At 33.9% G+C, this 13,878-nt stretch overlaps 4 protein-coding genes across 5 annotated transcripts; all 4 read right to left on the reverse strand.

Moving 5' to 3' along the window:
* Positions 1-8: 8 nt before the first annotated feature.
* Positions 9-1,520, reverse strand: mRpS31 (mitochondrial ribosomal protein S31). The gene is made up of 3 exons (XM_014237597.3): positions 1,359-1,520; positions 800-1,294; positions 9-724 (listed from the first exon to the last, which is right to left on the reverse strand). Exons 1-3 carry the CDS (start codon positions 1,394-1,396, stop codon positions 73-75), a joined length of 1,185 nt encoding a protein of 394 aa, XP_014093072.1. The 5' UTR covers positions 1,397-1,520; the 3' UTR covers positions 9-72.
* Positions 1,521-1,715: 195 nt separating this feature from the next.
* isoQC (iso Glutaminyl cyclase) lies at positions 1,716-4,593 on the reverse strand. Of its 2 annotated transcripts, none has more exons than XM_014237600.3 (2): positions 4,290-4,593; positions 1,716-3,081 (listed from the first exon to the last, which is right to left on the reverse strand). In XM_014237600.3, the coding sequence occupies exons 1-2, from the start codon at positions 4,422-4,424 to the stop codon at positions 2,134-2,136; spliced, it is 1,083 nt and encodes a 360-aa protein (XP_014093075.1). In that variant the 5' UTR covers positions 4,425-4,593; the 3' UTR covers positions 1,716-2,133. The 2 variants fall into 2 exon arrangements, with proteins under 2 accessions (XP_014093075.1, XP_014093076.1); XM_014237601.3 differs by lacking the exon at positions 4,290-4,593 and adding an exon at positions 3,168-3,611.
* A 112-nt stretch (positions 4,594-4,705) lies between these two features.
* Positions 4,706-5,505, reverse strand: LOC106619503 (vacuolar ATPase assembly integral membrane protein VMA21 homolog). The gene is made up of 2 exons (XM_036358241.2): positions 5,345-5,505; positions 4,706-5,278 (listed from the first exon to the last, which is right to left on the reverse strand). Exons 1-2 carry the CDS (start codon positions 5,396-5,398, stop codon positions 5,024-5,026), a joined length of 309 nt encoding a protein of 102 aa, XP_036214134.1. The 5' UTR covers positions 5,399-5,505; the 3' UTR covers positions 4,706-5,023.
* Positions 5,506-6,615: 1,110 nt separating this feature from the next.
* Six4 (homeobox protein six4) lies at positions 6,616-13,084 on the reverse strand. Its single transcript, XM_014237599.3, has 4 exons — positions 12,620-13,084; positions 9,873-10,240; positions 9,264-9,781; positions 6,616-6,929 (listed from the first exon to the last, which is right to left on the reverse strand). The coding sequence occupies exons 1-4, from the start codon at positions 12,777-12,779 to the stop codon at positions 6,824-6,826; spliced, it is 1,152 nt and encodes a 383-aa protein (XP_014093074.1). The 5' UTR covers positions 12,780-13,084; the 3' UTR covers positions 6,616-6,823.
* Between the last annotated feature and the right edge of the window lie 794 nt (positions 13,085-13,878).

Below are 13,878 nucleotides of genomic sequence, written 5' to 3' on the forward strand. Positions count from 1 at the left end.
TTTTGGCATAAGTTTGTGAAAACATTTTATATTTTATATTTATTTGCACATAACGCACAACAAAACAAAAACTTATGAGCTCAGCTGTTTCTGTTCTCCACTTGTGCTTGGTTTCTTCTCTTGACTAATCAAGTCTTTGAGTATATCCTTTTTCGCTTCAAAGTAGTCACGATACCACAATATATGCTCTTTCTTCTCTTTTGCTGTTATGTACGGATTCTTTGAAAGACCGACACATACTAGCTCCATATAATGACGTATCGGTCCCTTTTCTGGACACCATGGTTCCAAGTGCTGCTCCAGAAAGATATGCTCAGAGAAGTCTACATTCGCTTCATCACTTAAGTCTTGCTCATTGTCAATAGGAAAACGCCAAACTTTTCCTTGTTCCGTCCATAATGCTAACTTTTCGAAATAATTTGCGGGCGGATGTGTTACTAACAGTTTTAGTTCATTTTTCTGTAGATGTGCCCAGGTGGTGAGTATATCGGGTACATCCCGCAAATCGGCGGTATTTTTGAAAATGCCCAGTGGTTCAGAACCAAATAAGTTAACACTGCCAGTATAGGTTGCTGCTTCACGTTTACGTTCTTTTTGCACACTTTGTTGATCTTGTTGTTGGTGTGGTTTAGTTTTTGCTGCAATTGAGCGACGCACAAATTCACCACGGCTTAACTCTTTTGGTGGTTGTGAGCGATCAATTTTCATGCCCACAATTAGTTCGCTATTTGTGGAGTTATTAAAAATTATAGGATTTTATTAATATGCATATAAATAGATATGTATATTGATGTCTTACCTTAGACTTAATTCTGAACTTGTGTTACTTGATTCAGCATTGTTCTGTTTGTTTACATCTTTCTCTTCTTGATTATGCCCCAGTAGTTTTGCGAGTAATTCCGATTCTATTTGCTGTTTTTGTTCACCATCTCCCGCTAAAGAAGCCACACGTTTTGCGGCAACATAAATATCTCTCGACTCAATTTCTTGTTTTGTTTCTTCTTTTCGTTTTTTTCGTGCATCACCTGGCCGTGGTAAGGTTACATTGTTATTTTTATTTGCCAATGAATAGGCATTCTCCGTTGGCATGCTCGCCAGCAAACGGTTTAGGCGTGTGATGGCCGGCTCTTCAGTAGATTCCACATCAGCCTTACTTGGTGTAGTTGTAGGTTGCGTTCCAGCCTCTTTCACGTCCTTATTCTTTTGTTGTTTTGATTTTGGTTCTTTTTCATCATCGGATGAGTCGTAATCTTTGCTGCAATTGCGTGCGCCGGCTATACGAGCTGCCAGCACTCTAAGGACGTAAATTAATACTTATGTACAATAATTGCTATCCTGTTTCAACTCTAAACACTTACCGTATAGTTAGAGACGATGTTCTACTCAGCATAAGCATTGTTGTTAGATGTTTTAATTAATTTATTGATAAAACTCTTAAAATTTTAAACCAATAGCACCAATAGGTTACAGCATCGATTGGTTCGAAACGTCAAAAAACATATGGTACTGTTCTAGTGTTGCGGTATACCGCCGCTAGTGACGTTAAAATTTATTATTATGTACCGATAAGCAGCTAATGCCATCGGCCTTAAAAACAGGAGGTATCGATAAATTTCCTAAGGAAACAATTAGCGCATGAGTAACTTCAATGTTAACGTAACATTAATGTTACGAATTCATATTCAAGAATTGATAACGTGAACAAAAAACACACATTTTAAAGTTGTATAGTCAATATTAGTTATATATTCTTAGTTCCTCTCAAAGTAACAACTTTATAATAAAATATGCAATATTACTTTCAATATACAATAGCTAATTTAACTAGCACTATTAATTTACAAATGGACTTTTCGATTAAATTAGATTTAGCAAACTTGGCAAAGTTCTCAATAATTATTAAAATGTAATTGTGTATAATATATATTAATACATAGTATCCTAAGCAGATACATATTTTTTGTTTATAAGTCAATTTGTACATATGTTTGTTAGTTAAATTTCCTAGAAACTTGTGGTCAATTATTACAATGAAAATAGCGTTGATTTCAGCAGCCAGATAGTATATCACGTTGATTATTCTTACATTTTACGTAAGTACTCCTTGCGTTGGACATCTTGCTTTGTCATAGTTCACTTCTCATCATTTGCGCTTTGCAAGTATTCCATCATAAATAAGCGAAGTATCAATGATATATTTTCCGTTGCATTATAGTCAATTATGGAATTGTTGTCATCTTTCGTATGCCAAACAGTTGGGAAGGGTAGCGGTATTAGATGCAATATGGGAACATTACGCCTTAAGAAAGGCAGATGGTCATCCTCAACCATTGAAGAACGTAATGTATTTGGTTGAAAATAACGGTTCGGGTATTGGCGCGATACACCGCTGCTTATATACCGTTGCAACATATTTAGATCCGAAAGGCGCTCCTCCAACGATACCAAACGCGAATACCAACCTTCCGTATTAGGAAAAAAACTGTAAAAGGTTGGATCAGCCGAACCAATTAAATCCAATAGAACCATCATATCCAAACGGTTTAAGGTCCCGTCCTCTTCCCATAGCTTTGCTAAGTGACGTGAACCGTAAAGTGAATCATTCGGGCCCCATTCTTTGAAAGCTTCTTCGCCATCAAAAAATATAAACATTAAGCTTAGTTTTGTCTTACGGAATGGTTCAAGCGCCGTTTGTAATATGTGTGCCATATTCAGCAGCATTGCACATGGCACTGCGGAATCTGTTGCGCCAATAAATTCAAAATCTTCAAAATACTTGCTATCATAATGACATGCAAATACCAAATAACGTTTAGCATCTGGATTGAGTTTTGCTATAATATTATGAAAATGCAGTTTTCCCAAAATAGGCGCTGTGTCATGGAATTTATCGTATTCAACGGACCAATTAAGTCCCCGCAAATTACTCGTTATATAGTCTCGTACTTGCGTGTGTCCAGCCGTGCCGACAACTCTTGTAATAAGTAAATTGTTAATGGCTTTTCGTAAGTGTGGTACATCCGAAAGCGGGCCGTAGGCCAAAAACTTTTCATGTGATAGCTCCTCAGTGCGGTATGTTAACTGGAAGTTACAGAAATTTAATAACTAATTAATTCTTATAAAAAGACAAAAAGTTATTGTAATTAAAACATTTTACACTTGAATACCTCATTCCGTCCCACAGCAAAGCCACCTTGAAAATCTTTGCTGGCAAATACGCTAACACTAAGTATGATAAGCACTGCAAAATATGCATTTAACAAGGACATATTGCAACTTCCCAACGGGCGATCCGTAGCTCACTGAGAATATTGCTATATTGACATCTGACACGAAAGCAAATCAACTGCTGAACTGCTGGTTTATAAACATAAATATGAACACAAACGGCAACTGTTGCTTTGCATACATAAACCAATTATATGTTTGTTTACACAGGTGTTGTTTTTTTTTTTTTGTATATTGGCGAGATGGGCTTGATTTGCACTAAAGAATAATAATTTTTACATAACTACTCTTCTATGAATTATTAATTTATGACAGCACTATTCCCTATGGTTTTTCTCCAGCACACAGTTCAACAAGTAGGAGGAGGGGTTGGGCAATGTTTTATCACAACTAGTGATGTGCAAAATCGAATTAGTGCCGGTAGTCTCGTTCTTAAATTTTCGTTATCCTCTCTTTAGTGCATACAATTGTATAAGATAATAACTACAAAAATATTGTAACGAAAATGTAAATTTAACCTAATCAATTTAAATTTAATTCATTTAGTTCTGATAACCAAATGCACTCAGTCCTGCCATAAGTTCTGTTAAACAAAGTTCAGGTCTTCATAACAAGGAAACTATAATAAATTTTTTAATAAAGTTAATTTTTATTTAATAAGAAGCTTTCACACAATTCAATTTATTACAAGACTAAGTATAATCGATATTTATTTTGCACCACTTGCAGTGGTAAATATCGCAGGCAAGTTAACAAATCCGCTGCTTTATTGTTGTATTGTTTTATTGGTTTCTTCGTATATGAATTAAGCATACAATAAATAGAACGTAATGGCGTAGAAAGTAAAGTTAAGTTAAACAAATCATATCAGTTTCATATTCTATAAATATATAAAACTTTGTCAGCACAATAATCAGCTGGTTATTACTATCTATTCTATTCTTATCACTTGCTTATCAAAATTTATTGACTACCTATCAACCGATAAACTATTTAGATAACTATACTTCGGATAAGTTCGCTTTTTATATACAATTAACTAGCATGTGTTATTCACTTACCAACTCATCCACCTCAAAACAAGCGCCTAGATTATAGATTTTGGGGCGATCTCGCACACCAATCGCATTGCCCAATTGTTTAAGCCATTGGTTGTAAAAGCGTAAATATTGACCACGCCAAGGGAGAAACTTCATTGCAATTTAAAATTGTGTGTAGTTGTTATTTAACTCATTTATTCTATATTTAAATTATAACTATTTACACACGGAAGGAAATTAAAATGTGCCTTTTACAAAATGTCAGATTATACAAACAACGGTGACGGCTGATTCGTATGTATGAGCAAGCTCGTGTATGTGCGTGTGTGAAAGTAGAAATTATGTTAAAGGAAAAGTAAAAAGGGACGTAACCATGCAGGAATATTGACACATTTGCAAAAAATGTTTTTGAAATATTAAAAATAATTAAGTTTGAATTATATTAGTTTTTTAAAAATCGTTTATTATTTACAACTATTTTTATTTACATTTATGGTCATACATAACATGTTTTGTAAATGTTTGTACATAGTTTTAAACAATTTATTTTTATATCGAACAATTTAAAACAAGCGTACATGAATGTAGGAAAAACCGTATAGTATTTGTTATAAAAATGTCTATATGTGCATTTACGTTTAAAGTATACTTATTGTAATACCCAAATGGAGTCACATTTTCTTCGGAGAAACATCCGTAGCTTACACCACACTTTTCTGATCGATCACTTTTAATTATGCTTACATGTTTTGTCATTAATCGACTTTTTTGTATGATACCGTCGTGTGCTGACTGCCACCAAAATATGCTTTATATATGTACAAGCCCAGCGCCAAGTGTAAAGCCACAACTGCGCCAACCGCCGAATAAATATTGGTTGTAATCTCAGACATGGTGAAAAAGCGTTCCAGCACAGTAGATTTAAGCAAGAAAAATGTTGCAACAGGCAGGAACACGATTAGAGAACAATAGAAGAACACCACTTTGAATGCACTGTAGTCATTGGAATCCTGTGTGGAAAGTTATGTTAATTTTTCGTATTGAGTGAGATTCTAAGTATATTTGGCTTTACTGACATTTATTTGTTGCTGTGTGCGTCCACCCACATTGTTACCCTTTTTGTTGGCCATTATTTTTAATAAACAATTAACTTTAGTTGAACTTTTGTAGTAACTTCAACAAATTTCACCGGCCAATGATTTTTTTGATGTTGCTTTTGTCAACTTTTTCTTCATTTACAATTGTCAAATTGAAAAAACGTCACGTGATGACATTTCACCGGTTTTGTTTATAACGAGCGCAGGGTTGCAACAATATAATTTGTATACCCTTTATGTTTGAAAATATATGAAACTACAGAGCCACGGCTTTAAAATTGTGATGAATTGAGTCCATAGACCTTTCCGATTTTTTTACATAGGTAATCTTTTTAAGAAAGAAATGCAAATATCCAATGGCTCTATGAAGAACGGCATTTTGGTAAGCTTAGCGGTCTCTCCACGGCATGTGTCGATGGTCCACGCAGACCCGAACGAATGGCGTAGCTTTCTACAGACCATACTGCCGTCGAGCAATTCGAGGACTTACTTTATGAGACATATTGGTTATTACTGCAATCGTGATTTTTGCTCTCAGTTCTTTGTCGAGCTCGCAGAGTAATAGATTAAGAGGTTATACCCACTTGAGTATTTCAAAAAAATCTATTTTTAACAAATGTTTATATATTTGAAAGTATTCTCGAAAATTTGACACCGCAAAAAGTTTCGAAGATATTATCGTATTTGTAAGAATTTGTTTTTGTAATCGACTTCCAAAACTTTTAAAGCGTTTTTCTTGAAACTTTCAGAGAAAAACTGTCAGTAAAGGATCGAACTCATAATGTTGAAGTGTAAACTATTTCCCAAAAAACTACTTTTTTTTTAGTTTTCTAGTTTTGCGAAGCCGCCATTTTGTCAAAAAATAAAAATTTGTAGTAGTTCTAGTACTCCGGTCATTACCTGTATTCATCTATTGTGTTAACATTTTGTTTTTGGTGTTGGGATAATTTTAACAGGAAAAATCTTTCACCGGCAGACACCTTTTTTCAAAGGTCTTTTTGAAGATCGGTTGCAGGATTAAGAGAATTCAAAATTTTTCTAAATAAATCACCAATTATGAAAGCACATTAAATTTTTGTTTTTATTAATAAAATGCCATTTAGAAAAACACGAAAAAACGCGTCTTTTCTGACGTGCAAGTGGATATCACCATTTACGCTGAATAATAATCTATTGAAGACATATATACATTAAATAAAATAAACTTTGTTAACTTTCTCTTTTTTATATTTTTAAATGTATTGCCACATTTTTAAATTCTCCACAAACATACAGCATACATATTTCATTTTCTTAAACATTAACTTAAATCTATAAACAATTTATGCTAGTTTGCCATTTTCAATGGACTTATACTATTAAATATTATATATACAACATTTTTTTAAATATTGATTTTAAAGTGTGTGCGTTTTCTTATGAATACAATGACGTTACTTAAAATTGTAAGATCTTATGCTATTGAGTGTTAAAAATAGATTCCGGATAGTAACTGGGCGCATTAAACATACGAGGGAAACCATTCGCATCCAATTGTTGAACAGGCAGGACAGACATGATATCACTAGAAAGACAGAATATAAAACAATACAAATTAAAAATTAACACAAAAAATTAAATAATGATTATATGAGACAGATATTTGAATTTCGTGTGCTGTAATAAGTCAAAAATAACCAAAACTTGTGAATAAGCGTTCTATGTAAAGCTTTATGCTTGGATTTCTTTCGTAAGCATCTTTTTTACGGCCGCTACTTGAATCTTTCTTTGCGAGAGATTCAGTATGTTTAGCAAATGACTTGTGTGAACGAGGTTCATATCCGAAATATCAGACCAAATTTGTAGATTTATAAATATTACTGAGAGCTTTTTAAATCTATCTAACCCAAGCACGACCATTTTCGACTAGATATTCCTTAACTTTTCCGTATTAGAGTTACGAATAAGCTAAATCATCGTCGCTGATTTTTTCAGATCCCATGACTCTCCTTAAATGCCTTAAGTGACTCAAATATTTGTGAACCCGCAAACGTTAGCTATCTAAAACCCTCTCGCAAAATTTTTGAGGACTCCAAAGCAGTCATTTCATTAAAAGTGTGACATTTAATGATTTTGGTATATTGGTTAACTAATAACAGTTACGTACATACTGTTGTCAAGGAATTTATACCAATTTAGGTATATTTACGGATTTATATGAGCTATTATAATTTAAATTTGTTTAAGTCCACTTTGATACTACTTGTATCGGCTTTTAAATTCATAATTATTACCCGATTTCGTAGATCTGAGTTTCGTTTGAAACGTGTGTAACTTAAAGGGTACTAGATAATAGCAAGAGTAAAAAAAATTCGACTAACTGCTTAGCTAGGATCAATAAGATATGTTAGACCTGGTCTAACTCAGGCGATAAAAAGAAAATGAGTTAGCAGAAGAATCATATTAAAATATTTATGAAACAAAACATACATTTTTTGTAAAATAAATGTCTGAAATACCCCACTGTATCTTAAAAATTCAATTCAAATTTTTTAACTACGCTGTACTTTGGCGTCACCAAAAAAATCGTACCAAATGCTATGCTTTAATGCAAAACATGTGTGAAAAGTATACTTTCATGCTGATACCCCACTGTGCGATCTTGTGCATAGCACTGCAAGCTGCAATCGTGGCACATGCGCTGCGCATGCGTACACTTTAGTATGTGTACACGTACGTGAGTTTTATTACTTAGTCAAATACAAAGAAAATGCAATAACTTGTGGCGACTAAAAGTCTAAAAATATTAAAAAATAAAAAATAAGCAAAGCGTATTTAGCCCGCCAACGAACCGCAGCGGCGCAATGATGCAAATGGCCACATAAAACACGCTCAAGTGTTAAGTGTGTAAATTGAATTTACGCAGCCGCCGACAACAACAACGCAACTTGGTATGCCAACGTATGTATGTAAATCACAACAGGAAATAGTACGTGTCCAACAACAAATGCACAACACTTTTACATACCTACTTACTCTACATATGTATGCGTCGCACTTTTTGTTGTATTTTTCTGTGTAACGGTCAACTTGATTTAATGATTTTAAATGCCAATTTGGTTCGATTGAATTTTCCGCATTTACTAGCCTCGCACTTGCCATTCACTAATTCCCACCAGTCCGATCCCGATCCCGTACATATGTGTGTGCTTTATGAGTTAAAGGGAAAACACTTGGCGTATTCGCCCTTCTAAAAAGTCAAGTGGCTGCCCGCTGCGACTTTTGACGCAGTCTACAAACATACATCTATATATACATATATGTACCATAAAGGCTCTGCTCCATTCAGTGTATAGTTTTTCTTCAAAATTTTTGTAATGTGAGACCTTTTCGAGCACGCTCCGTTTTACGCTTTTTCTTTGTTATTCTATTATGTAAATTGGTACGCGCTCCTTAGTGAAGTACACATGTCGATTTGTAAGAATAAATGGCGAGTGTAATCGGTGATTTTTGAGACATTGATGGACGGTTTCGATTTTTGTGCAAACTATATTGTGAAAAAAAAGATCCTTAGTGGATCCAGGGGGAGCGATTTAGTCTAAAGAAATCCACATAAAATAATCACCTCAGCATATGCACAAAGTTTTACAAATATAGAATAGTTTTGAATACCTAAACCCGAAGTGAGTTGATGGAGTTCAAAGATGGTCTCTCTGTGAATAATCGAGTTTTTGGGCTTGAAAGAACGATTGGTTGGACGTATCTCAGCTACCTAAAACATGTTAAGCTGCCATTTATCAAAACGCGTTTCACAAATTGCAATCGTATTACGAAACGCAGTGGCAGTGGGTGGAAATAGAGCCATGCTAATACTCTACAGATTCCTTAAACTAACACTTTTCACTTAGTAGATACTCACGGTCTTTGCTGGGGTGTTCGATCGCGCTGTCTTCGATTTTTGAACCAATTGGACACTTGTGTCAGCGTTAGACCGGTTTTCTCCGATAACGTTTTCTTCTCATCCGGCGTTGGATAACGATTTGTCATATAGCAATCTTTTAAAGCATTTCGGCTTTTCTCTTTAAAACAATAAACCGTTTCCTCGCCATCCCAAATTGTTTTCGGCAATGGATACTTTTTGCGCAGACGATATTTATCGACCGCGCCCAATGGACGTCCGCGCACTTTCTCTGCTTCCTTGTAATGCGCTTGAAACCAGAGATTCTGCAAGTCGACATGAAATTTCACTGAGAAACAATGTGTTTCTAAAAGATTATAGAGTTCGTGAAATTGTCCACGATGATAGGCGACAAGCGCGCGGGCACGCAACACGCTCTCGTTCGTCTTGAAAAGTTCACTGGCGGGTAGACTGCACAGAAAGGTGGTTAACTTCTCGATATCACCCTTTTGTTGTAGAGCTTCACACATACATTGTATCTGAACGATGAAGTGTAAATATTAATATTGAACAAAATCAAGCAGTCTAAGTAATTTTTGTTAATATAATATATTATTAATTGACACCCACCTGATCTGTGGTGAATTGCAAAAACTTGCGATCCAATTGAAATCCACCCGATAAGCCATGTGTTGTTGTTATACCGGAAATCAATTGACCGCCGCCACTCAATCCTACCGAACCTGTGCGATTAATGCTGTTGATTGCTTCACTGTTTAGTGTTGTTTTTGTATTACCGTTGTGATCACCAACACCGCTTTCATATATAATACCATTCAGCGCGGGATAAAGTGGTGAACCCGCAGCGGTGGGCGGTGGTGACTTGTCATAATCAATACTTATATCGCAGAATCTTCGTTCGATGTCTTTATCATTCGCGTAGGCGGGGAACTTATCGAAGTGTAATACAGTTTTGCAGGAGATATTGCCGCGATAATCTAAAAAAAATTGAATGAACAAAACAATGGCATGATTAGACTCTGTTTTCTAAAATAAACACTTGAAGAAACTTTTGGTTTATCTTGACTTTCAAGAAATGGGGGTCTAAGCTCTTAAGCTCGAAAAAAAAGCTTCTTCCCATAGATGCTTGCAGCATATATTACATAATTATGTACTATATAATACATGCATTAATAATAAATTCTCATATGTGTTACGTTAGCTTTTGGATTATGTTACTTTATAATTTTCTACGCTCAAGTTGTTTTTGTCTTTTGTATAAATAAAGGTATGTTTGTCTGTAATTCAATGCTTGAGAAATGCGCCATTCTCAGCTAAATTTTTCCTGTCGCTCATTACGGCTTTTCCTTATTTTGTTTGTGTTCCACACTCAAATATTCATAAACAATGCATACATACATAAATTGAGGTACAGTAAGGAAAATGTATATAGTACATATGTAAGGGGTCCAAGCTTTTATATTTAACTTATTGGAAATAAAATTTTTCAGAGTAGTTTGATATATTTATACTCTAGCAACATGTTGCAATAGAATATAATACAATAGTTGTGTTCACCTAACGGTTGTTTGTATCCCCTAAAACTAATCGATCTAGATATAGGGTAATGTGTATATAAATAATCCGGATGACAAGATGAGTTGAAATCTGGGGGACTGCCGGTCCGTCTGGCCGTTCAAGCGATAATTTGAGTAAAATTTGAGATATCTTGATGAAACTTGGTACACATATTAATTGGCACCCAATAAAGGTTGGTATTGCATATGGGCATAATCGAACTCCTGCCACGCCCAAAAACGCCTTTAAATAAAAAATTTTAAAGTGCCATTATTAAGCACTTTATTAAGATACATAACTGTAACAAGGGACACCTAGAGGCTAATTTTTTTTAAAAAGTGGGCGTGACCCCGTCTCCTAAATGCTTTAATGTACATATCTCTCAAACCGCTGAAACTAACTTAACCAAATTTACCGGGAAGAAGTATTTTTTCCCTTAAATTTCATTAGCAGTAAACGGCTTTATAGGAGCTAGAATATTAATCGTTCAATGGGCGTGGCACCGCTCACTTTTAGGTGAAATCCTATATCTCAGGAACTACTTGACCAATTTCAACCCATTCTTTCCTATCGTAAGCTATTAAATGGGCCAAGTCGGATGTTAATCACGCCTACTTCCTATATATATTTTAAATTACATCTTAATTTTTCACTTTACAGTATACAACTTTTCACAAATGCAATACCTGAAAGTATTTCTTCGCCTTTGATCTTTTCAAATTGTGCGATTATAAAATATTCGGTTACACCCGAATTTTGCGCTTTCTTACATGATTAGTATAAAGATGTCTCAGAATTTGATTTTCATATCTACTTTTAGGTATTTTTAATACTCTCCTAATAAAAAATATTTTATGAAATTGTACTTACAGCTACAAAATATATAAAAATGTTTCCTATATTACTCAATTCTGTTCTTTGGTGCCGGAAAGTGAATTATGTTAAGCCCACACAAGCCAGAGAGTTTCTGAATATCTCAATAAAGTGGTATAACCGCTTGCTATTCGATTTTTATTAAATTTGCGCCAGTTGCTTGTTCGATTTGCCACACTTAGTTTATCTATACAGGGTGACTTGTTTAGATATGTCGTATTTAAAATTGAAGTAACCAAATTGAAAGAAATAAAGAAGCAAGTCACGACTACCAAAACCCCAATACATTGGAAAACTTAGCCTAGAAATTAACACATAATAACGTGGAACTGTTAAGTCCTATGCATAAAAAAGAGTAGAACGATTTGGTTTAGATTTGTCAATTAAACTTCAACTGAAATTTCTGGTAGTTGTAATAATTTTCGCTCTCCAAGCAAGTATTGGACCTTCAACGATCTCGTCCATTGTTTCTAATCACAAGTTCTGTCAGTTTTGCTAGTAAACTTCAAAATGTGTTTGGTAGAAAGAGATGGGTTGTCAAACTTAACAATAAACGCAAGTTTTATGTATGTTGACTGGCTAAGGTTCGATTAGTTTTAGTGTAAAGTTATTCGCTTGCTTCACGGGGATATGATTGTGGCCTTATGTCAGAACTGCCACTGTCAAAATATTTTTACAATGTGATAAAAACACTTTTTGAACCACCTTTTAAGAATTCAATACTATTATGTGCTATATTTTACGTTTTTTTACCGTGTTTATATTATATAGAAAGGTATATGCTTTTGCGAGACGATTTCAGATTTTTATAATGAATTTTTTCAATTCTTGTTATTAAAACAAATTATTTTAACAATCAACAGCTGCTCTCGTTGAGCATAAATATTTATTTTTTTCTTATTTTAATATTTACATCAATTTCTTACTTGAATTTGGTAAATAAAGACTACCATATTGCACTGGTGAATGCATATTATCCTGCATAACTGTTGAATTGTCTGAGGATGCGCCGCCGGAACTTGTAGAATCTATATCACCAACGTGTAACGATGATGCAAGCGTTGTATCCATATTCTTGTCAAACATTGAACAACAATGTGCAGCGATTAGGCACACACTCTGTATTTATATAATTTATAACCACTTTTTTTCGATATTGCCGAATAGTATTTTCGAAACCATATATAGTTGTATTTGTTGTAAATTGCTTACACTAAAAAAACACTATTTATTTATTTTAAATTTAAATTTGTATTATTTTTGTTTTATTTTTTTACACAATTTCAATTCGCACAACTTCTTGAAAATCATTTAAAAAATCTTGTAATCAATAGTTTTTTCACACGATCGTTACACTGTGCCGCATATCGTTAATAAAGCTACCACTACGTTTTGTGGTTCAAAAAGAACTGATACAAAAAAGTCAAAAGCGCATTTTTTGAGCAAGAATTTCCTGTCCGTTGCTGTAGTTGGATTGGTTTGCCATGCACACTAATGAATTGTGGTGGATGGTGGAATTGGTGAATGAGCGCAGTGTTTGTTCGTTGTGCGCCTGCAAATCTTTCATAGTGTGGGTGTCACTCAAACGCACTCATACCAATGCAGAGCAATAACTTGCTGCGCATGAAACGCATTGAGATTGAAACGTGTACTCTTATGGCAAGCAATATACGGTATAAGGGGTTGTTTTGGCTTCATTATCCTTGAGAGGCGTTGCCAATGTGGCAAGTACGCCATTTTGATTTAATATTGTGTGCGTTTTTTTTCTTTCCTATTCTTTGTTTGGTTAGAAAAAAAGTTTTTTAATTAAAATAGTTGAACTTTCTTGTGCTTGCAACTCACAAACTGCTGCCATTTAATGTAGAAAAAAGATTTGACGAGTCCTTGACCCAAATTATTAACGAACATTCTTTCGTAAAAAAAATTGAAATTTTGAATTGAAAGTATATTTTATTGAGTGGAAAGTTAAAATTTTTATTTTTAATATTATTATGATTATTGGTTTTTTTTATTTATTGTAATTGAAATTTTTATTAAAAAATATATTGTATTAAGTAGAAAGTTGAAATTTTTTATTTGAAAATATATTTTTATTATTATTATTATAATTTTTTAATTGAAATTTTTATTGAAAAAAAATATTTTATTGAAATTTTTTAATTGAAAATATAATTTTTTTTGTTTT

The sequence above is a fragment of the Bactrocera oleae genome, chromosome 6 (genome assembly GCF_042242935.1).
Source record: "Bactrocera oleae isolate idBacOlea1 chromosome 6, idBacOlea1, whole genome shotgun sequence".
Lineage (NCBI taxonomy): Eukaryota > Metazoa > Arthropoda > Insecta > Diptera > Tephritidae > Bactrocera > Bactrocera oleae.